The sequence below is a fragment of the Phaethon aethereus genome, assembly GCF_964289735.1.
Source record: "Phaethon aethereus genome assembly, chromosome: 2".
NCBI lineage: Eukaryota > Metazoa > Chordata > Aves > Phaethontiformes > Phaethontidae > Phaethon > Phaethon aethereus.
Window position 1 is genome coordinate 18713236 of NC_138582.1, and position 22179 is coordinate 18735414.

At 36.4% G+C, this 22179-nt stretch overlaps 1 protein-coding gene across 3 annotated transcripts in view; it reads left to right on the plus strand.

Moving 5' to 3' along the window:
• CSMD3 (CUB and Sushi multiple domains 3) overlaps positions 1 to 22179 on the plus strand; it is a gene marked incomplete at its 5' end in the record, with an annotated part of 769714 nt that overhangs the window by 601526 nt on the left and 146009 nt on the right. For 2 of the 3 annotated variants that reach the window (XM_081996335.1, XM_081996336.1), the window contains 4 exons: positions 14091 to 14204; positions 14872 to 14967; positions 15828 to 16031; positions 18433 to 18557. In XM_081996335.1, the coding sequence (XP_081852461.1) occupies positions 14091 to 14204; positions 14872 to 14967; positions 15828 to 16031; positions 18433 to 18557 (539 nt within the window). The remainder of the gene's footprint in view (positions 1 to 14090; positions 14205 to 14871; positions 14968 to 15827; positions 16032 to 18432; positions 18558 to 22179) is intronic. The other variant, XM_081996337.1, reaches the window with a different exon arrangement.

Below are 22179 nucleotides of genomic sequence, written 5' to 3' on the forward strand. Positions count from 1 at the left end.
AATCCAGTTGGCGGTTAGTTACAAGTGGTGTTCCCCAAGGCTTGGTTCTGGGGCCGGTCTTGTTCAATATCATTGAACATTGATCTGGATGAGGGGACCGAGTGCTCCCTCAGTAAGTTTGCAGATGATACCACGTTGGATGGGAGTGTTGATCTGCTCGAGGGCAGGAAGGCTCTGCAGAGGGATCTGGACAGACTGGATTGATGGGCAGAGGTCAACTGTATGAGGTTTAATAAGGTCAAGTGCTGGGTCCTGCACTTCAGCCACAACAACCCCATGCAACGCTACAGGCTTAGGGAAGAGTGGCTGGAGAGATGCCTGGCGAAAAGGGACCTGGGGGTGCTGGTTGACAGCCGGCTGAACATGAGCTGGCAGTGTGCCCAGGTGGCCAAGAAGGCCAACAGCGTCCTGGCCTGTATCAGCAATAGTGTGGCCAGAAGGAGTAGGGAAGTGATTGTGCCCCTGTACTCGGCACTGGTGAGGCTGCACCTTGAATCCTGTGTTCAGTTTTGGGCCCCTCACTACAAGAAGGATGCTGAGGTGCTGGAGCGTGTCCAGAGAAGGGCAACGAAGATGGTGAGGGGTCTGGAGGACAAGTCTTATGAGGAGCGGCTGAGGGAACTGGGGTTGTTTAATCTGCAGAAGAGGGGTCTGAGGGGAGACCTTATCGCTCTCTACAACTACCTGAAAGGGGGTTGTGGCGACGAGGGTGTTAGTCTCTTCTCCCAAATAACTAGAGGAGTAAATGGCCTCAAGTTGATCCAGGGGAGGTTTAGATTAGATACCAGGAAAAAACTTCTTTACTGAGAGAGTGGTCAAGCATTTGCACAGGCTGCCCAGGGAGGTGGTGGAGTCACCATCACTTGAAGTATTCAAAACACATGTGGACGTGGCACTTCAGGGCATGGCTTATTGGGCATGGTGGTGTTGGGTTGATGGTTGGACTTATGATCTTAAAGGTCTTTCCCAACCTTAGTGATTCTGTGATTCTGTGACCCTCTTCTAGAACTCTGCCCTTGACCTTTTCACAACATATATCCTTATTTCCTTCTTCAAAAAAAAAAAAAGGACAAAGCTATACTCTGGAGGAAACTAATGTTTTCTATTGCTGGACACATGGCGTGTTATAATATATCAGCTTGTACATTGTAAAAACATTTGTTTATTTAACACACATTTATTATTTAGTGGGATATAATTTCAAGTCTTCAGTTTACATTCAAGTTTTTAAAAGACTGTTTTGTAAGAAAAGAATATAAATTGTAAGGTTAAAACACTATGGATGAGGTTCATCTCATCTTTCTTCAGGCATCGAAAAATTGAATAACTAGTTTACACTAGTTGCCCAGTTTCCCATTATAGTTAATGGAGAAAGATAGGTCCCTGCAGATCATGATTCATTCCACTTCAGGAAAAAGCTCAGGAAATAAGCCACAATCAACTTTTAGGTAGCTTAAGGAAAATGAGGTATATTCAACATTTTAGGTATACAATCAGTCTTAAGAGCTTTAAAGGTCGTTAAAGTGGTAAGATACGGTTTTTGTCTGTAATGTTAAATAAGCCAATGTTACCTGTTTAAACACATAATAATAATAGATTCTTGAATTTAAGTTTAGTCAAATTGAAGCAAAGCAATGTAGAGAAAAAAAGGTGGTATGGCGTGGTGTTTCTTTCAGGGAATTACATAACAGATGCAACATATTAGTATTATTAATTATTATTGCATATAGTATACAATATAACTTATATAATATGGTAGACATAGTATTTACAATAAAGTGTACTTTTTTGACTTTTTTTCTTTTTCTATTGTGCTGTTGCAGATCCAGAAAGGGTTTCACATGTATGCATAATGAGTCAGGCCAGGAGAGGGAGATGGGAGCTGCAGAAAGGGAGGAGAAAGACTGAGGTTCAAAGCCTGAAGGAGAATAATAATTTATGTAATGTAATCGACTTTACTGATTTTAGGAGCAAGCAAGAAATATGTTAATTAGGAGAGTTTGTTCCTGTTCCAGCTCCAGGAAAAGGTCTGAGTCTCACTTTTCTCCCATTTTATATGAAATTATGCCCATTTCTGGGGAAATACGCATGTATCTTTTCTTGTGCACCTTCACTTTAATTCTTCGTTCCGAGCTTCTAGTGTTTCTAACCACCCCATCTCCTGTCCCCAAACACATTCTTACTGTCTTTTCATACATTCAGATAAACAGTTTATTTTCTCAAACATGGGAAGGTGTAACATTTCCCATCTCCTTCTTCCCTTCCTAATCTTGGAATGCAGGAGTACAGGAACAAGAAAGAGGATCGGCCAGCATGTTTTCAGTCAACTCTTTCTTTACAGAAGAAAAACAAAAGAACAGCAGCGTATGGCTTACAGCTCAGATGTAGATCTGTGCACTCCTGCTTTTTGTGTCTCTGAGACTGGTATTTTCTTTACTTTCATGCAGGGGAGGAAATCAGCATGAGAACTTTAAGAACCAGAACTCTTTCTGCCCTTCCTTACCTGTCCCTTGTTTACAGAGAGAATCCTTTATTCTTTCTTATTCTTCATAATTTTCTGGGTGTCCTGCCAGAAAACTGAGGACTCCACCTGAAAGAACAATAGCTGAGACTACCAATGGAACACCTGTCAGTATACAATTGACTATTATAGCATGTATCAATGAAAGGCAGATAGTTCAGTAAGGGCATTTTCCACAGATAAAGAGATTAAGAACTAGAGAGTGGTGCATGTCACATACATTTTGAAGAACTAATATAAATTCACATTAATTTGCCCTATCCAAGTACAGTTAGCAGGCACACCTTTGTGTAGTTTGGAAAATCTCCACGACTTTTATGTTGACCATTGATATTAAATGTAACCTTATTTAAGTGTATTTAATTTGCTAATAACAATAAACTTGCACAATATATGATGATATCAAAATACCATTCCCTACATTTGAGGGTTTGTGTTGTATAATCATAACTTTATACATTGGGAAACTGTGTAAGGGCAATCTATAGCTTCAGCAGCTATAGAAAATGTATAGTTATATGTTAATGTGCATTATGTATACATATACATTCCTTTTACCTTTTGACATCTTTAGTATCTTTTAATTTTCAGTTATTTCATGTTGTCTCTTTATTTTATATCTGTTTTTTTTTTTATAGCATTATTATATCAATTCATTCAGTTTCAGTTGCACAGTCACTCTTGTTAATAATTATCTGTTGAGCATAAGCAGTTCTCTACCCTTGCTCATGTCAGGAAGAATACCTCTTCTAGCGGTTTACACATAAACCCATCACTAGCCTTATTTTGATATCTAGTCTGTAGTGCACCCAAGAGGGTTATACTGTTAGAATTAATTTTTACTGCTTCCAAGTTCAGGAACACTAGGCAGTTGTTTTATTCTGGTATTTGTTTTGAAAAGGATTGAGATTTATCCAACAGGATATTACTAGTAGGGACTCTACTTTGTATTCACAAACAATTATCATTTTTATTGTCATAGCAAATCCTAAAAAGTGTCAACCATTACAGAGAAATCTTACAGATATCACTAAAGATTACTGCTACAGAAACAGAGTAGACTGAGTGTATTAACAGTAACTGGCAGACAAACAAATGTTTGAAAATGTAAGAGGAGAAACATTAAAAAAATGACACCTCTGTTACTAATTTAATTTAAAAAATTAATAATGATAGTAACACTGCTAACTCAGAGGTACTCAGTTATTGTTATGTCAAATTGAAGTATTCCACTGAACAGTACAAGATCAGATCTTCCAATTAGATTATGTGAGCTGGTCAAAATTTATTTAAGTTTCCTTACTGAAAGCAATATTACGACTCATGTTACATGCATGAATACTGTAAGATCCTCTCTTTAGGATTTCATTGTTTATTCTTTCCCTTCAAAACCCTTCCCAGTGGTAACTGAACAATTTCTCTTCTAAGACTCCAACATACATTCCAGTTATCTTACAGTTTTACTGGACATCTTTCTCAGGCAGAAGGGCGTGAATATCACTTTATTTAGTGTCTACATGAGTATAATTTAATTGAAAAATATTGAGTCAGTCCATCATTACAACGTATTATGAGTTCATCCTAAATACAAACAAAAAATTTCGTACATTTTTTCTTATCTGTTGCTTGTTATGAAGCTAAATACTTAAATCAAAGGTATTACTCACAGAGGAAGGCTATGTTCCAGCAGGAGGCGGCAGATACAAGTTTTAACAGGTAGCCTCTGACTTTTTCAACCATATACTAAAAGTCATTTTTCTTCTTTCACCGTAACTGAAGACAGTGATAGGTCATGATAAACGTTTCTACCTTTAGCATCTGTGAGTTTATTAACCATACTTTCTATGATTAAATTATTTTATGTAAAACCCTTGGCTTGCAGTACATGAATGTTAAGCTACTTCATATGAATAAATAATGGACTTTAACATTTTCCCAGATGCGGATATTCTGCTACTCATTTATGTTTGGGGTTTTTTTTTTCAAAGCTACTCCATGGCTAGTTCTAGGTATCTTGAAGATGACATCCAAAGGAAATAGTAGAAGAACTGAAAAATGTAAATGATGTCCTGTTTCTCACAAAAAAAAGGAAATATTTCCACTCCTCCTCTTCCTAAAAAATTTTCTGAAACTCCTGCAATGAAAGCTAGAGTGATTGTTATACTAATGTAGTCAGATCTTAATGCAGTTGGCTGACTTTGTGGAGAATTGCTGTCTTTCTTATAAGAATGGGCACAAAAGTTTCTCTTATCTGATGATCATTTGATTGATGATCCTAATCTAATCAGCTGTAAAGCCTTGCTCAGTCTCTCTTATAGAGAGACAATCTGACACAATAGTTTCTTGCTTTCTGTTTCCTGTAGTTATGCTTGAATCCTGCTTATTTAAAGCACGGCGTTTCTCCATTGTTATTTATCATTTAGCCAGCTGGCCATGATCCATAACTTAGCACAGTGAATGGAGTGTCCAGACTTGGGAGTTCAGATTCATGAGAAGTTTACATTTTTTGTTTCTTAGTGTGTACTTGTTACCTTTAATCACCACAAAAACATTTGTCTAGTGAGAGACTTATGTTTCCTTGTCTTTTAAAGAAGGTTGTAGCTTCTGAAAAATTATGCCCTTTTTTTTTTTTTCTCTTTCCCCCCAAAAATTTAAGTATGGTATTTTAATTCCTCTATAGGACCTGATAGGAAAAATATCACAGCTAGATCATAAGCAGAATGGGGCATGAAAAGCAGCATGGCCAGCAGGTCGAGGGAGGTGATTATGACTCTCTACTGTGCTCTGGTGAGAACCCACCTGGAGTCCTGCATCCAGCTCTGGAGCCCTCAGCACAGGAAAGACATGGACCTGTTGGATTGGGTCCAGATGAGGGCCACAAAAATGATCCGAGGGGATCTCTCCTGTGAGGACAGGTTGAGAGAGCTGGGGTTGTTCAGCCTAGAGAAGAGAAGGCTCCTGGGAGATATTCTTGAAGCCTTGCAGTACGTAAATGGGGTTAGAAGAAAGGTGGAGACAGACTTTTTAGCAGAGCCTGTAGCAACAGGACAAGGGGTAACAATTTTAAACTAAATCAAGGTAGATTTTGACTATATGCAAGGAAGACATTCATCACAGTGAATGTGGTGAGGCACTGGCACAGGTTGCCCAGAGAGTTGGTAGACGACCCATTCCTGGAAACATTCAAGGTTGAACAGGGCTCTGAACAACCTGATCTAGTTGAAGATGTCCCTGCTCACTGCAGGGGGATTGGACTTGATGACCTTAAAAGGTCACTTCCAACCCAAAGATTCTATGATTCTATGATGGCATTAGAGGAGCTGAAGAAGGATCAGACATACCAAGCTGAGCAGTGCAGTTGACACACCTGAGAGATGGGATGCCATCCAGAGGGACCTGGACAAGCTTGAGGAATGCGCCTGTGTGAACCTCATGAGGTTCAACAAGGCCAAGTGCAGGGTCTTGCACCTGGTTCGGAGCAACTCCCAGTATCAGTACAGGCTGGGGGATGAATGGATTGAGAGCAGCCTGGCCAAGAAGAACTCGGAGGTACTGGTGGATGAAAAGCTGGACAGGAGATGGCAATGTGCACCCGCAGCCAGAAGGCCAACGGTACCTTGGGCTGCATCCAAAGAAGCACGGCCAGCAGGTTGAGGGAGGGGATTTTGCCCCTCAACTCTGCTCTGCTGAGACTCCACCTGGAGTCCTGTGTCCAGCTCTGGAGCCGTCAGCACAGCAAAGACATGGAGCTGTTGGAGCAGGTCCAGAGGAGGGCCACAAAAATGCTCAGAGGGATGGAACACTTCTATGAGGACAGGCTTGAGAGAGCTGTGGTTTTTCAGTCCTGGAGAAGAGAATGCTCTGAGGACACCTTCTTTCAACCTTACAGTACGTAAATGGAGTTAGAAGAAAGATGAGGACAGACTTTTTAGTAGGGCCTGACAGGACAAGGGGTAATGATTTTAAACTAATTCAGGGTAGATTTAGACTATATATAAGGAAGAAATTTTTCATAGTGAGTGTGGTGAGGCACTGGCCCAGGTTGCCCAGAGAGGTGGTATCCCTGGAAATATTCAAGGTCAGGCTGGATGGGGCTCTGAGCAACCTGACTGAGTTGAAGATGTCCATGCTCATTGCCAGGGGGGTTGGACTAGATGACCTTAAAAGATCACTTCCAATCATGTTATGATTCTATAATTCTGTGGGATTTTTTTTCTTTTTCATCATGAATAAAATTTCCATGTTGTGAGCAAAACTCTCTTTTGGAAAAATAACTTCTTCTGATGACAAAAATTCTCTTAGAAACTATTTGAAGTTAGCTTCTGCAGAGTAACTTTAAATTCTTAGGAAGTGCTTTCTCTCTGTAGTAAGACCTGTGTGTATACCACAACAGTTAGACACCTGAACACTTTAACATTTCATTCACAATTAGAAGAAAAATATTTTAAACATAGTAGAAAAGATTTTCCTAAAACATCATGCTTAATCACAATTGAAAATATCATTAATAATAAGTGGATTGCTTTATCTGTGTTTTTGTTTGTTGGGATTTTTTTTCCGTTCTTCAAAACTATTTTGGTACAAGAGAAATGGTGATGCTACTGTAGAAAATAGCAACCATTATATAGCCTATGTATATATTTCCCAGCCTGAAACAGATTTTTTACATTTGTTCTGGAATAGTTCCTGATTGGAGATATATATGATATGTTAAAATTTGGGCATTATTTTAATTAATAGGACTTATTTTCCTTTTCCTTTGTCAGTGACAGTTCCTGATTCAATTTTGAAACAAAGGTCTGACCTTTATTGGGGGGGTTATATGAAATGCGCATTTCAGTTTATGTAGTAATGATGCCTTTGGTAACGTGTTAAAGGCAAGTGAATTACATCAGTAATGGACTTGATTTTACACTAGAGCTTTCTGAGTTCAGTAAATAATTAGGTACACAAAATATACCACTGATGTGAATGGGAAACCTAGGGTGGGGAAAGACAGCTCATCTTATTCCACTGATATCCATATAAGTTGTTCAGACTGTTTCTCTAGCTCTGATACCTGGCATAAGCATATATTTTACTTGGGTAGATATAACTTGATCAGTACAGTGTTATTATATGCTATCTATAAAAGTTTGAGTTGAGTTTAATTCTCACTGGGACAGAAGTGACAGCAATTCAAGGATATGTTTGGAAGAATCTGATGCTACATAACCCTGGACATGAGAAGTCCAAGACGTCAAGTTGATTTTCAGGGATCACCTCCTCCAAGGTTGAGACTGGTCCATCGCAATGATCAGGAAATCAAGAAAAGGTGGCAAAAGACCTGCATGGATGAACAAGGAGCTAGTGATAAAACTGTAATGTAAAAAAGAAGTGTATAAGAGGTTGAAGCAGGGTCAGATGGCCTGGGAAGAATACAGACACTTGAAACCCACTGCAAAGATGGTGTTAGGAAAGCCAAAGCCCTTCTACAATTGAATCTGGAAAGGGACATGAAAGGAATCTACAGATATATCAGCAAAAAAATGAAGAGTAGGGAAGATGTGGGTCCATTCTTGAATGGGGTGGGGTACCCTAAATGCCTTCTTTGCTTTAGTCTTTACCAGTAAACCAGCCTTGAGCAATCACAGACCCCTGAGAACAGGAGAAAATTCTAGAGCAAGGATGACTTGGAGGAGGACCAGGCCTTAAGCAAGGTGGACATGGGACCTGATGGTATGCATCCATGAGTGCTGAGGGAGGTTAGTTACCTTTGAAGAGTCATGACAGTTGAGCGACGTTCCCAAGGGCTGGAAGAAGACAAATGTCACTCTTGTCTTCAAGAATGGCAAGAAGGATCAAGGGAACAATAGGCCAGTTAGCCTCGCCTCTATACCTGGGAAGGTAGTAGAGCAAATAGTCCTGGTCACCTTCTACAAACATACTAAGGACAGGAAGATGATTGAAAGTAGTCACCATGGATTTACAAAAGGTAAATCAGTCCTGATAGACTTGATAGCCGTCTACAATAAGATGACTGGTTTGCTGGTAGCGGGGAGAGCACTACATATCATTTATCTTTACTTTAGCAAGCCTTTCAAGACAATCTTCTGTAACATCTTCATTGAAAAAAATATAGAATACCAGCTAGATAAGCAGATGGTGAGGTGAGTTGAAAAGTGGCTGAACTGCCAACCTCAAAGGGTTGTGGTCAGGATGAAGGATAGCTGGCTGTCAGTCAGTAATGGTGTACCCCAGGGATCAATACTGCAGCCAGTACTGTTTAATATCTTCATAAATTACCTACATTGTGGGACAGAGTGCACTCTCATCAAGTCTTTAGATGATACAAAACCAGGGGAGTCTGATATGCCATATGGTTCTGCTGCCATTTAGAGGGACCTCAAAGGCTCAGAGAAATGGGGAGACAGGAAGCTCATGAAGCTCAACAAAAGGAAATAAAGAATCTGCTGCTACGGAATAACCCTGTGCACCAGTACAGTTCGGGGACCATCTAGCTGAAAAGCAGGTTTGCAGAAAAGGTCCTGGGTGTCCTGATGGGTGTCAAGTTGAACACGAGACAGCAAAGTACCCTTGTGGCAAAGAATGCCACCAGCCTCCTAGGATGCATTCAGCAAAGTGTTGCCCGTAGCTCGAAGGATGTAATCCTTCTCTGTTCAGCACTGGTGAGATGCATTTGGGGTGGCATATCCAGTGCTGATCTCCCTGGTACAAGAAATTGTGGGCATAGCAGAGTGAGTCCAGTGAAAGGTGACACAGATGATTAAGGGATGGGAGTATCAGACATATAAGGAAAGGATGAGAGACCTGTAATTGCTCAGCCTGGAGAAGAGAAAGCACAGGGGGATTTCATCAATGTGTATAAATTCCTAGGAAGTAAAGGAGGCAGAGTCAGACTTCTCAGTGGTGCTCAGTGACAGAACAAGGGGCAATGGGCACAAACTGAAAAACAGGAAAATCCCTTTAAACAAAAAGAGAAAAAATATTACTCTAAGAGAGATGGGAGACAATCTTCTCAGAGAGGTTGTGGAGTCTCCATCCCTGGAGATATTCAACACCTGACTGGACGTGGGACCTTCTCTGAGCAAGAGGACTGGACTGGATGATCTCTGGAAGTTTCTAGTCTCAATTATTCTCTGATTTTGTGATAGGAATTATACTGAGAATTTTGTTCACTAATCTAATACTATTTATATTATACCAGTATCTTTTCTTATTTTTTAAACAGGCCAGTTAAAACAAAGAAGTAAACTCTACACATGCCTATTTCTCACTTTAAAAATGAAACCAAAAGTTCTTTGATGAACTTGTCAACTATTTTGTGCCAATTCCTTCTGTTGTCAGATGCTTTCCAAACTCATTAGAAATATCCAGATGTTATAGTGATGAAGGCCATAGAAACATCGAGATATTTAGAGGCATGTAAAGTTCTCTTGTCTGGCTTGCTTTATTAAAAGGGAATTTCCTTGGGCTGATGTATTTTGACTTAATGGATTCCTTCAATTTCCTAAATTAATGACAGTATTAACACTTGAGTTTGTCTGAAATTTTGACAGGAAAAAAAATCACAAATGGATCAAAATGTAAAAAGGAAAAAATCAAATGGAAAAGTATAAAAAGCATAGAAATGTATTTTGTTTATTTTTGTGGAAATACATAAATTACTGTTGTAACTATGAAATTTCCAAGAGAAAATTTTCTTTGGATGCTGCAGTTTTGTTGATTTTGAAAAAGAAGAAACACCTAAATATCTAAGCAAAATGTTAAGCCACAAAATACAGTGAAAAATTATTTTATTTTTAAGTAGCATTGATACAAAGCAGTGAATGCCCAGATGAACATAAATTCAGGAATAATTTGGAGCCCAATATTATGTGTCAAGTTTGGACAGGTAGCATTCAGTCTTTCATGATAGTTGACAGGGGATAGCAAGTGATTGACAGTGAGTTATTCTTTAGAGAATACTTACTTACCCATCATTAAAAAAAATACAGTCAACCCCCAAATTTTTCAGTTAAGGTGATTTGATCTTTTTTTGGACTGGGTAGATATTTTTAATGAGGGCAGATTATACTGGATAATCACATTTATATTTTAATAATTTTTGTCAATTTTGAAGCAGATATTTTTGGCATTTTCTTCAAATTATGTTTGTTGTGGTTTGTTTTTAAGAAAATTATTTTCAAACACTAGAAAATCAACAGAATAAACACATGCCAAGTGGGGTAGACAACAGTGACCCCCAGAAAAGATAGGAAAAATTAACTGTCCTTTTTCTAATAATCAGAATTTTCCTCCTTGTGACATAATCTCAGCTAGTCAGGTACCAGTCACTGATGTATTACAATATTTCACAGATTATTTAATAGAAAATAAGTATCCTGGCATAGAAAAAGGAAGGAAGAGGATCTATGTTTTATCTCCACTACTGGCTGCACCATACTCCTGCCTGACTTCAGGAAGCAGCTTGATTCACTTAAATTGATCATAAAACTGTGGACTCAAAAACCCTCACTTGAGCTTGCTGCTGTTTCATATGAACCACTTTCTGCCAGTAGGCCCTATTTGTTAGTGCTTTGTGATGTCTCAGCCATACTAATCACCTTAAATCTGTTCATAATACATTTGATTTCAAGCCAATCATAACTTTTTGCTGCCTTCTCAGATTTTACTTGTATTTTATTAAAAATACACAATTGATAGTGAAAAAACAGTTACCATAAATGATATGTGGACCTTTCTATGTCCAAAATGACCGATTGCAAGTCACATATTTGTTCCCTTTTTTCAGTGTTATAGACAGGAAGGTGCTTAAGAGAAAGCTGGAAGCTACAACAATCTTGAAATACTTATGAAACATAGAAACAGACCTTGGAATTTGACTGAATCTATGGTATAATTACTGTGTAAATATTTTATAATAACCCATTACAACGCAAATATAGCTTATAATTCTACTCTTACAGTTTTCCCAGGATATAGTGCTAGATAATAGTTATGTGTGCTTGTTAAGTTATGCCTCAGCACTTGCCTGAAATTTTCATACATAATTTGCAACTTAATGTCAAACGGGAAATAGCAGTGGAAGTTACAAGGAACTTTGCTTGGCTCAATGGCAAAATGAAAATCATTGAGTATGAAAATAAGATTTGATAAAAACACAAATGTGATAGAAATAATGAGCTGGATTAAGTTTGTTAGTTATCTTTACTAACAGCAAAGAGAAGACTTGAATGAAGCTAAATATTATTTTAAATACAAGCAGAGGTAGTAAAAACATAAAGGTATAGTTTTCTGGAGATTGGAGCAAAAATGATGGAGATAATTTGGCAACTCACGGTTCCACCTAAAAATGCACAAAAACCTTCAGATGTCTCACAGAAAATTTTAAGCTTACTTTTGTTTGAACATTTTATAAATGCAACATAGAATCATGGAATCATAGAATCATAGAATAGTTTGGGTTGGAAGGAACATTTTATGGTCATCTAGTCCAACTCCCCTGCAATGAGCAGGGACATCTTCAACTAGACCAAGTTGCTCAGAGTCCCATTCAACTTGACCTTGATCTTTCCAGGGATGGGGCATTTATCACCTCTCTGGGCAACCTGTTTCACCACCCTCATTGTGAAAAAATTCTTCCTATATCTAGTCTAAACCTACCTTGATTTACTTTAAAACCATTACCCCTTGTCCTGTTGCTACAGGCCCTGCTAAAAGTTTGTACCCATCTTTCTTAGAAGCCCCCTTGAAGTACTGGAAGGCTGCAATAGTGTTTCCCCGGAGCCTTCTCTTCTCCAGGCTGAACAACCCCAACTTTCTCAGCCTGTCCTCATAGGAGAGGTGTTCCATGCCTCCGATCATTTCTGTGGCCCTCCTCTGGACCTGCTCCAACAGCTCCATGTCTTTCCTGTGCTGAGAGCTCCAGAGCAAGACGCAGGACTCCAAGTGGGGTCTCACCAGAGCAGAGTAGAGGGGCAAAATCCCCTCCCTTGACCTGCTGGCTTTTGATGCAGACCAGGATATGGTTGGTTTTCTGGGCTGTGAGCGCCCATTGCTGGCTCCTGTCCAGCTTTTCATCCACCAGTACACCCAAGTCCTTCATCCCCCAGCCTGTACTGATATCGGGGGTTGCCCCGACCCAGGTGCAGGACCCTGCGCTTAGCCTTGTTGAACCTCATGAGGTTCACATGGGCCCATTCCTTGAGCTTGTCCAGGTCCCTCTGGATGGCATCCTGTCCCTCAGGCATGTCAACTGCACTACTCAACTTTCTGTCGTCTGCAAACTTGCTGAGGATGAATATCTTGTTTTTCCCTTCAAAAATAAGATTTCTTTTAAAACTGACTTACTTTCTTCTTGAAAAAAGGGTATAATAAGATTCTGAGTTGGCAAGGTGGAACTGCCTTTTTAAAAATCAGTCAAAAAAAAGAAAAAGTCAACACTTTGAAGATGTCACATTTTATTATATTATTTTTAAAGCTTTAGGGGTGTATCAGTTGGAAGAATTGTAGGTGTCTAGCTTCATTCTTTATAAAAAATATACCAAAGATATTATAGAACATATGGCATACAATTATAATCTAGTAACAACACATTGGAATACTTATCCCAACATGTCTAACCTTGGTAATGAACTGGTTCTGTTTTTCTTTATAGAAAATATATATCTCTGTATAAAAATATCTAACTACTTCCACCTTTTGATCTTTACAGTCCTCAAGCCATTTTCCCCTCCATTTCTAGGAATGGTTATAAAATTAGGATGGAAATGTTTTATGTGTTATGGTGTTATGGCCAGAATTAATCCAAACAACTATTTTTTCTTTTCACTCTTTGCTTATACTGCAAATGAAAACACCTGTGATGCGAATGTGCTGCACAGACCTCTGAACTTAAGTGCAAAAATAACATTCTTGAATTGTGTTGTTCTACTAACATCATTTTAGGGAATGATAATTCTTGTGATTCAGTTTATGTATTCCGAAATGTGTTTGTTGCTTTGAGTCAGCTGTTCATTTACCTTACACGAAGGTAAAGATGCAATGAAGGTTAATATTCTTAAGAGAAACGAAACTTTCCAAAGTAAGTAAAACTTACAGAGGCTTACTAACAAAATTAATTAATAAAACACAAAAAATATGCCCAGAATTATGATGGAGGACACTGCACTAAGAATTGAATGTGTGTTTGGTGGGGAACAGCAGAGAATTTGAAAGTATATTCAACAGCAGAGAAATGGTCTTGTTCCCTCATTACTGAAGTCTTTTAATGAGTATATGTATGCTTTGTGTACTTTCTTTTTCTCTTTTACATATACATAGAGTTACATTTTTATCGATGTACTGCTGTAATGCTATGAAAAATAACTAACTTTAAACACCAGGGCAGCTAATTAAATGATCAGAGAAACTGATCAGTAAGTATAATTTTTTATTTAAATATTTTTAAAATGGTATATTAATGTATATTTTGTTCTCTTTCTTTTGTGTGTTTTTCTTTTCTCATTCTGTCCCCCTTTTTTTGGCCATTCATGCCTCTTGCTTTTTCTCCTTCCTGTTTGGTCAGTGGTTTTTGGCCAGTTTGTATTTTTCCAGACATCACTCCATGATGTAGTTGAAGTATATGATGGCCCAACTCTGCAGTCACCTTTGTTATCCTCTCTCTCAGGATCTCATTCAGGTATCCTTTAACATAACTGTCATTAAACTGTTATTTATTTTTTATAAACCTAGAAACAGAGTGCAGTCAGAAAAAAAAAGAAAAATATGATTGCTATAATTTTTTAGATTCAATTCAGGCAAATACATGAAAACAGGATTTTGGACTAAAAGGCTAATCACTCAAAACTCTTCGCATTAATGAATAAAAATAAGTAAAATTGAATATATATTTTTATAGATTCTTTTTCTTCCAATATTTAGCTATTATAGTGAGTGTTTTGGGCTTCTTACTCAGTGCCCTTATGACTTTTAACTAGTGAGCAATGTGAAGTGATTATTACATTTTTAAAAGGGAGAGCAGTGTATATTTGTAGCAAAGTGAAATTGTACAGATTATGTGCACATTAACTCAACTAAAAGAGGTATGGGGTTTGGGGGTTTTTTTGGCAAAGGAAAAAAACAACAAGTATTCCTAATAACCGAGATGAGTTTTAGACCCCCTTTCCTAGAACAATATAATACTGCCAACATAAAATATTTAAATTGCATATATCTTGTAAAATTTACTGAAGCAGAGGGGGGCTTTTGGAGGGTTATTTCTATCTGCAAAGATGTTGACAGGTATTTTGAATGCTTCTTTAGTAAAAAGTGGTTATGATAGCCTCGTATTTGTTTTGTTTGAGTAGGTGAATCCCTTCCATTGAGCTCAGGTAACCAGATCACAGTTAGATTTACTTCAGTTGGACCAATAACAGCTAAAGGATTTCATTTTGTTTATCAAGGTGAGACAATTTGGAAAAATTTGTACATTTATTCTTTTCATCACAAATTGTAAATCATCAGAGAGGAACATACTGAAAATGTAGAGGAAAGTAATAGCCTGTTAATAATAAGTTTCACTACTTCTGCATGTTTTGAAAAATGTTTAGGACCATTCTTTTATCTCTATTTTAAAGCTTAAATCAAATATTTAAGAAACATAAAAGAGGTTTCAATTTTAAGAACACAGATCTACAGAGGAGCTGTTTTGTTTGCTAATCTAGTTGACTAATGTTAGATCCATCTGGCTGCTCAAACTGGTTTATCTCTCAATTTAAATATGAATAACTGCAAGTTTTATTACCTGTGGGTGAATCAGAGATCTTACTGTTATTAACATACGTCTCTCGGTTTACATTATTTATCTTTTTATGGATCAAACACAGAAATTGTTACACAGCAATACCTGCAACTGCAATTCATTCTTTCATTAAATTTACAGTCAGCATACATATTTAGAAATTCACAGGAATAAATGTAAATATCTATCTGACACAGAAATGTTACTTTGAAACTGTGTATTAGCTGAATATTTCACAGTAGTATTTCTTTTCAGTGCCATTTTAGAAAGGTTTCAGTGTGGATTTTATGCATTGCTTTTAATCTTGGCAAAGATACCAGTGCTATGCTCTTCTAAATAGTAACTCAGATATCAAAAGTATGCAATCCGTATTGTGAAGATTCATTTGGGGATTATGAAAATGTTCTTAACTGGAAAATAACTGAACGTTACTTCCCGTCATTTTGAATATTTGTTGTTCAAAATCTGTATTCCTTCACCAAATCTAAAATTAAGAACCCACAATTGTTTGTATGTTTGCAGCTGTTCCAAGAACAAGTGCAACACAGTGTAGCTCTGTGCCTGAACCAAGATTTGGAAAAAGGATTGGAAATGAATTTGCAGTTGGGTCATTGGTTCTTTTTGAGTGCAATCCAGGCTATATCCTCCATGGGTCAACAGCAATTAGATGTGATACAGTACCAAATGCATTGGCACAGTGGAATGATTCACTCCCTACATGTGTTGGTGAGTTCTTAAGGCTTTTAAATAGAACTAGTTACTGTTTAAAGTGTAGACCATTCTCTCTAGCTAAATGTGTTCCTTCTTTGTCATCTGTACAGTGTTTTATTCTTGTTTACTTTTATTCACTTTCTTCTTCATTCAAGGTTAAGTTTTTATTCCCCTTTCTATTCTAACCTTGCTGTGACATTTCATGAGTTTCATGAACATACTCTGCTGCTATAAATTATATGTTAGCTTCTTTTACATTAACATCAGTGACAGTCGCTGGCTGTCCCTTAATAAAGGCTCAGAAATATCAGTTTGTGCCCTGACTGCTTGCAAGTGTAAATGCTCTCTCCTTGCAGATCTCTAATAAGATATTGCAAGCTATTAGAAAGAACACTACTATATTAAAGATTTAGAAATAGTTACGCTATATTTCATTGCTTGTCAGAAAAAAAGCAGTAATTTTTCAGATCAGAAAATATACTTTCTCTGGTTCTAGTCATAGAAGATTAAATTCTCAAAATTAAATTCTTAAATTAATGTGCATTGATTAACATTTATAAAGCTGATTTCCCTCAGCTGAAAATCTGTGATTGTGCTGAAAAACCCCACAGCAGAGAGAGAAAATTCCAATGTTACATTTTTCTATAGATTTATGTCAAGGACAAATATGGCACATTTACATATTAAGTTTTATTAGAGTTTGGCTTATCTTTTTATATTTAAAAAAAGTTGTTTATAAATGAATTAAAATTGTTTCTCATTTGCACAGATGTTTTTGCAAGGCCATCAAACTTTTCCACCTGCAACATTTTCTCCAAAATACTAAAATCTTGATAGAGATCAAGACAAAATACCACTGGATTAATATTAAAAAAATATTATTAAGTAGCTATTATACACAAATAATGTTTATTTAGATTATTTCAGGCATAGGAATAGAACCACAATATATATAGCAATAAGCAGCTGAAGTAAATAGTTATATTTCATTTATTCTCAGTAATTATAGTTTAATTAGTAGTATTGTACACTTTACCCCCTTGAAATGTATTCCCTTTGTTTTTCAGATATAACAACTCAACAAAGTCTTGAAATAATTATTTTGGCCATTGATCACAATACATTATTGATATTTTAATACATGATTTACTCTGTGGAAGAGAAAACTATCTATCTCTAGGCAAGTTGAACTGAGAAAGGGTTACAGGCCACCTGATGTGTGAATCACTGTGCCAATAAAGATGATAAAATATATATGACATGAAAATTGCATTGAACTAAATCAGTTTAATAATTCAAGTGGTAGACATGACCATATAAAATGGCCTTAATGCTAGCGAATGCTTGAGTATTTCCTTTCAGACAGTAGACATCAATTGTTCTGCCTGTTCATACTTTTATAAGTAATTATTTAAACACTTTAAGTGACGCTGACCTCTAGTTTTATCCATGTAGTTCCCAATGGATTCCACCAATTATATGCCACACAATGTAGCTACAGTATTAATTATTAAGATATGTTGCATTCTCCTACCTATTTTCTAATTCCTTACATTTGTATCTAATGAAATCTATTCAGAATTTAGTAGTGTTGCATAGAAGTGATACATTAACTTCTAATGGTTTTGATAAAACATCTCATCAATCTTTTCTTTCAATTTCTTAAATACCAACAGAATATCTGTGTCTAGATTAAGATGTAATATTGTTCGTCCTCGTTAGAGCATCCAATGATCTAGACAAGATTTGTTCAAGTTGAACTTTGAGAGGAGAAACTTGATGGTACAGAATGCCTCTGTCCTATTTCATGTATAACACTTTTATTAATCCGTGGGCATGGATATGATGAGTGCAGTCTTACAAGCATTTAGCAGTTTCTTTACTAATGTGCTAGATCCATATTCTTAATGGGATAACTCACAGAAGCAGAGAGAAGAGTCAAGGAGTTGAGACTGGTGTTATTAATTACTTATACAACAACAAAGTACCACTATTAAGAATGATTGTATCTTTTTGATGACATGTTTTTATATTTTATACTAATACTATTCATAACTGTTCAAACTTCATTCTTAACCCCTAAAAGTAACACTTTTTTTTGTAAGATTACTAGAAGACAATGGAATGAATTTCACTTTGTTAAAGGTCAAATAAATAAAGGAAATATGAGCATGATTCTGTCAGGCAGAAAACTGGCATAATTTTAATTTTCCTTTATCCTATTTTTGTAGTTTAAAAGCAGGTTTTTGAGATACAGGATTTTATTTTCCTGAGGCAAATATGAATTTTTTAATGTAGCATAAATTTACAAAAGTTTTCAGCCATGGTATGCTGAATATTGTGTAAGCTTTTATAATAACTTTTATAACTTCTGAAGCTTCATACTTCTTTTCTTGCCTTGTGCGTTTCCTTTCAGTGCCCTGTGGTGGAATCTTAACAAAGCGCAAAGGGACCATTTTGTCTCCTGGTTACCCTGAGCCTTATGACAACAATCTGAATTGTGTGTGGAAGATCACAGTACCAGAGGGAGCTGGGATTCAAGTAAATATACTTGTTATTTACTTCTTATCATCATGTTTAAAACTGTTTTTCCTGATGCAAAAGCATGAAAATATCATTTATTCATACATTTTTCTATCTCACTAATGATTGTCACAATGGAATTCATTGCATATCTTTTTATCCATGCAGTTGTTAAAAGTTATAAGATCTACAAAAACCTGAAAAGATACACTTGTAAATTTTTACTTAGAATTAAATCATTAAAAATTTAAAATCAGGTATTTCAATAGGTCAGTGACTCCTTGTAAGTCGGAGGAAATAGAGAGGCTTTCCAGTGATTTTTTTTTTTTTTTTCTTCTCCCAAAATGGATAAATTTCTAACAGAATGAAATTAAGTAGGTTTCTTCCAGGGACAAGTTATATATGTTTTCCTAGAAACTCTGTTATTTACTCTATAATTATGGAAGATGGTTGTGATATAAAGATGCTTCAGCATGTTTCAACATGCGATTGGAATTGGTCCTTTAAAATATTGTGAGAATATTCTTGGTTATGAAAATTTAGATTAAGAGCTTAATGGAACACATAACAGAAAAGTACCCATTACACTGTCATGTATGTCTCACTCTAAAGAGTTCACTAAAGAAACTGACAGAAATCTGGTTATTAGAAAGGCAGCTGAGTTTAATAAACCAGGACTTTTAAGTATCATCGAATAAAATTCCTAGCAAAACACATATCAAGAAACCATGGTAGCAAGCCTTTGATGTCTACCCTTGGCTCAAAATAGAACTACTGTAGAAAATGAATAAATAAAAAGCTCAGTTTCTGTAGGTAAAGATTTAATAATGAAAATCAGCAAAACCATTGTGGACAGTTTATTGAAGCTTTTTAATTAATTACAACACAGATCTTTTAAGGTACTCTACTGTGTCAAGAAAAGTTTTTAAAATAGTATGAGTTTATACCTTGCTACTTTATAATTGTTCAGAAGAAATCTTTTTTTTTTTGTTTTAAATAAATAAAGATAATTAAGAAAAAATGGAAAAACATTGCAGAAGAATGGAGAAAGCATCACAAATATGACCTAAGTCCATTCATGATAACATTTATGAGTTCAATTTTCAAAGCCACCGATGTCCATTAACACTAGTATTTAAAAATCTAATTCAGTTTTGAGATTGATTTTGAGGAACACTACTTGATTTAAACAATTGACTACGTTAGGATACTTTGTTCTGTGTATTTCTTATACAGTCACTAAGGTAAGTTAAACATCCTGTTCAGAGGATTTAAATTAGCATTAACTGATGTCCTGTCTTAGGTAGTCACTGTTGCTTTTTGGAGGTGTTTATTTCTTATCACAGATTGCATTAGGTGATTAAATTACTAACTTTGATCTGAAGTTAGGTGTCTAATCTATATGATACTCTTTTGCTTCAGAGTCACAACAAAAATATATATTTAATGTTTGTTTTTTTCCTAGTTCCCCCATTTTTTTTTTCTGAGCTAGCAAACACCATCCTTCCTTTCTATTATCAGTTACTGAACAACTTATTAATTTATACTTGTATAAATGTAATGACAACAGGGCAGTTTCATGGGCATACTTGTGTGCTTGTAATTAGATCTGTATAATGTTTAATATTGTCACTGAAGCAGGAGACTCATGAAGCATGATATTCATGCTTGATCCTTTAAGTCCTGTCTGATTTTCAGGGCTAGGTCTGAGGAAGATAAAGTCCCTGATATATTTGACTGAATACAGCTGATACAGGATCAGTAAGACAGAGTATACATCAGAAGTCATCATATAATTTTTACTGTGTTATTTTTCACAACTGAGCTTAGCTTTGTATCTACTAATGACATAAAATATGGCATCAGAAGTGTTTTGGTTTTGTTTTTTTCACTTGATAGGAATGGAAAAAAATGAATATACATATATAAGATTGTAATTATTACTGTGAAAATCAGCTACTTCAGCATTTGAAAACTTGCGTGATTGATTTTGTTCAACCTGAAAAAGCATGGAAAGCAGGATATTCAAGATACTGTGATAGCTAACGGTTTTATGTTTATGTAAATGCATAAAATACCTGAACATTTTTCCTGACCGATATTTATTCACTCAAAGTAACAAAGACACTTTCCTATCTTTAAAGGAGATGAAAAGAATATATTATAAATGTATATTCCTCTGTGAAATGTGTAGATGAAATTTTAACCTACTTAGGTATAACAGCTATCGATGTCTATGATTAAGTTGCTGAATTTGTTGAAACAATGTGATCAGATGTAAATGCTGAGCTGTCTCATATCAAACTGAAAAGCAGACCTTTAAAAGTAGATATAGGTAAACGTGAAGTATGCACCAAAACCTGCTTTCAGACACCTAACTTAAACAACTAATATCAGGAAAATAATCTACCATGTTTCCTTATAAAGTTAGAGCAGTAAGGCATCTTGAGTAGATAATTCAAAACACCTAGTACAGACTCTGGCTCCAAATCACTGCCTGAAGGTACATTTGTCTGTTTATTGACTACATGGGCAGGTTAGGGCAACTAGCATCAGTTGTACTAACATACATGTTGTAAATTAGGTGTTTTAAGATTAATATAAAAACTGTAGTCAGCAGCAATCTGGCCCTGAAAACACATAAAAAACCTTAGATAATTTGAAATTTGTTCTGAAGGTTATCTAGGTGCCTGCACTTCCAATTCTGTATGTTCACAAAAATATTCCTGACACAGACAACACCCATAAGTTTCATCTAAATGCCTTGTGAACCAAAAAACAAACAGCCAAATTTTAGTTTTCTGAGAGACAAGATCCAGTGGGCCTCCTCCAAGTATCTAAAATATTCTAACAGTCAGGGTGTCTTCAGTGTTTCCCCCTTTTTTTTTTTTATATCACCTTTTGGCTGTAGTAGCTAACTAATTCCTACAAAAAGGTACAGTGTTTAAGGCCCCCATCCAAGAAACAGGTTGCCAAACTGAACATTCCTTTTACCTAGAAGAAGATTCAAGTCATATATTTCACCTAGAGAAATAACTTCATTATCTAGTTGTACTGGAATTGATGCTTGAAACGTCTTCTGTTGAAGCTATTCCATTATGGAAAAAAAAAAAAAAAAAAGAAGAATTTGAGGCAGAAGAACTGTAAAAGAAGCATAATTTATGCTTATGTAATAGCAATAATAGTGGCAAAGGTATTCCTTTTTGAGAGTGGTTGGGGTTTCATCTGTGCTTCTGTCATTCTTTAAATGCTTTTCATTAAACACTTATTCCACGGACATAAAGGCCAGACGCTCTCCCTTCCCAAAACAGGAACAGGAATCTGGCATTTCTCTAATCCTTGGGGAGTGTTTTCACTATATAAGAACAGATATATCCTCCCTCTTGCAGGCTACCTGCTTACCACTTTGCATCTCTTATGAGTGTAAGGGTGTTGTCACCTCTGGAGGGAATGAAGTGAATGTTCTGCTTTTGCCTGTAGCATGCTACTGACTGCTCCTCCTCAGGAGATGAGTCAGTGACGAAGGTAACCAAAACCAAACACAGGAGGCTGCTCTTACCTGGAGGCAGAATTGAACACGTCAAGATAGAAGAAGCATCATGCATCACTGTGGGACTGTTTTTAGCCCTAGATAAACTAG